We start from the raw sequence: 985 nt of genomic DNA on the forward strand, positions 1-985 counted from the left end.
TGGCGGGGATTTGATACGGAGACCTCCGGGATCGAGCTGCCGTCGTTGTCGCAGCATAAAAAATCTCCGCCGTCGTTGGTGGTGAGAACCGAAGCGTCAAATCTTAGGGTTAATCCAACAACCTTCCGCCGTCGTTGGTCGTGAGAACTCCGTTTGTATCGAGAGAGAAGAGAGAGAATGGGGAAGAAAGAAAAAGAAAATGGAAAAAAAAAATTCATTTAATATTTATGTATTTACGAATGAAAATAGGCCACGTACGGTTACTCATGGTGTTGCTTCAGATGCTTCCCAGGGAATCGATTCTCTCCTAAATGGATCGTAAATAGATTTTTTATTCAGTTTTTTGGCCCCAAATGGTTGAGTAACCATGAGAGTAACTGCCAGTAAAGATGCTCTTATGAAATCTATCTCCCCTTGGACCAGTACGGAAACGAAGAAGAAGATGGTTAAGTGAATTTACAGACTGTAAACTGATGTGAACACCCTTCTATCCTGTCATATCAAGAGAATGAAAGAAGATTTAACATATCTTCTCGTTTAAAAAATATTGGGCTTTGAGTCCATTTATATAAATTTGGAATATAATTTTTACAAGCGCGAAGCAAAGCAAATCCACCCTAAAAAAAAAAAAGGGAAAAAGAAAAAAAGAAAAAAGGTTGAAACAAAAGAGGGGGAAGAAGGAAGATGATGGTCCTCTGTGTTTCTACCGTCGTCGGTATAGATCTCATGCTCGGTTAATCGGATATTTCAGAGAGGGTAACATTTTGAAGCTCAATTTCCAAATCCGAATGGTTATTCCGGGAGGATTAAGCGTTGATTCGTCAACGAATCACCTGCGAGCACCGTCTCGAACGGTGACGCTGGGCCGTATACAACCTCAGGCTCCTACTTATCGTACCGTATACTGCAATGACCGAGATTCTAATTACCTCGTCCGGTTCAAGGTACTTTTTCGTTCTCATTTTCACAATCATAATTTTTTTTT

At 40.5% G+C, this 985-nt stretch overlaps 1 protein-coding gene across 1 annotated transcript in view; it reads left to right on the forward strand.

Moving 5' to 3' along the window:
- LOC104759149 (phospholipid-transporting ATPase 3-like) overlaps nucleotides 613-985 on the forward strand; it is a 10,422-nt gene continuing 10,049 nt past the window's right edge. The window contains exon 1 of the mRNA XM_010482111.2: nucleotides 613-944. Coding sequence (XP_010480413.1) covers nucleotides 789-944 — 156 coding nt within the window. The 5' untranslated portion in view covers nucleotides 613-788. The remainder of the gene's footprint in view (nucleotides 945-985) is intronic.

This window comes from Camelina sativa, chromosome 17, assembly GCF_000633955.1.
Source record: "Camelina sativa cultivar DH55 chromosome 17, Cs, whole genome shotgun sequence".
Classification (NCBI taxonomy): domain Eukaryota; kingdom Viridiplantae; phylum Streptophyta; class Magnoliopsida; order Brassicales; family Brassicaceae; genus Camelina; species Camelina sativa.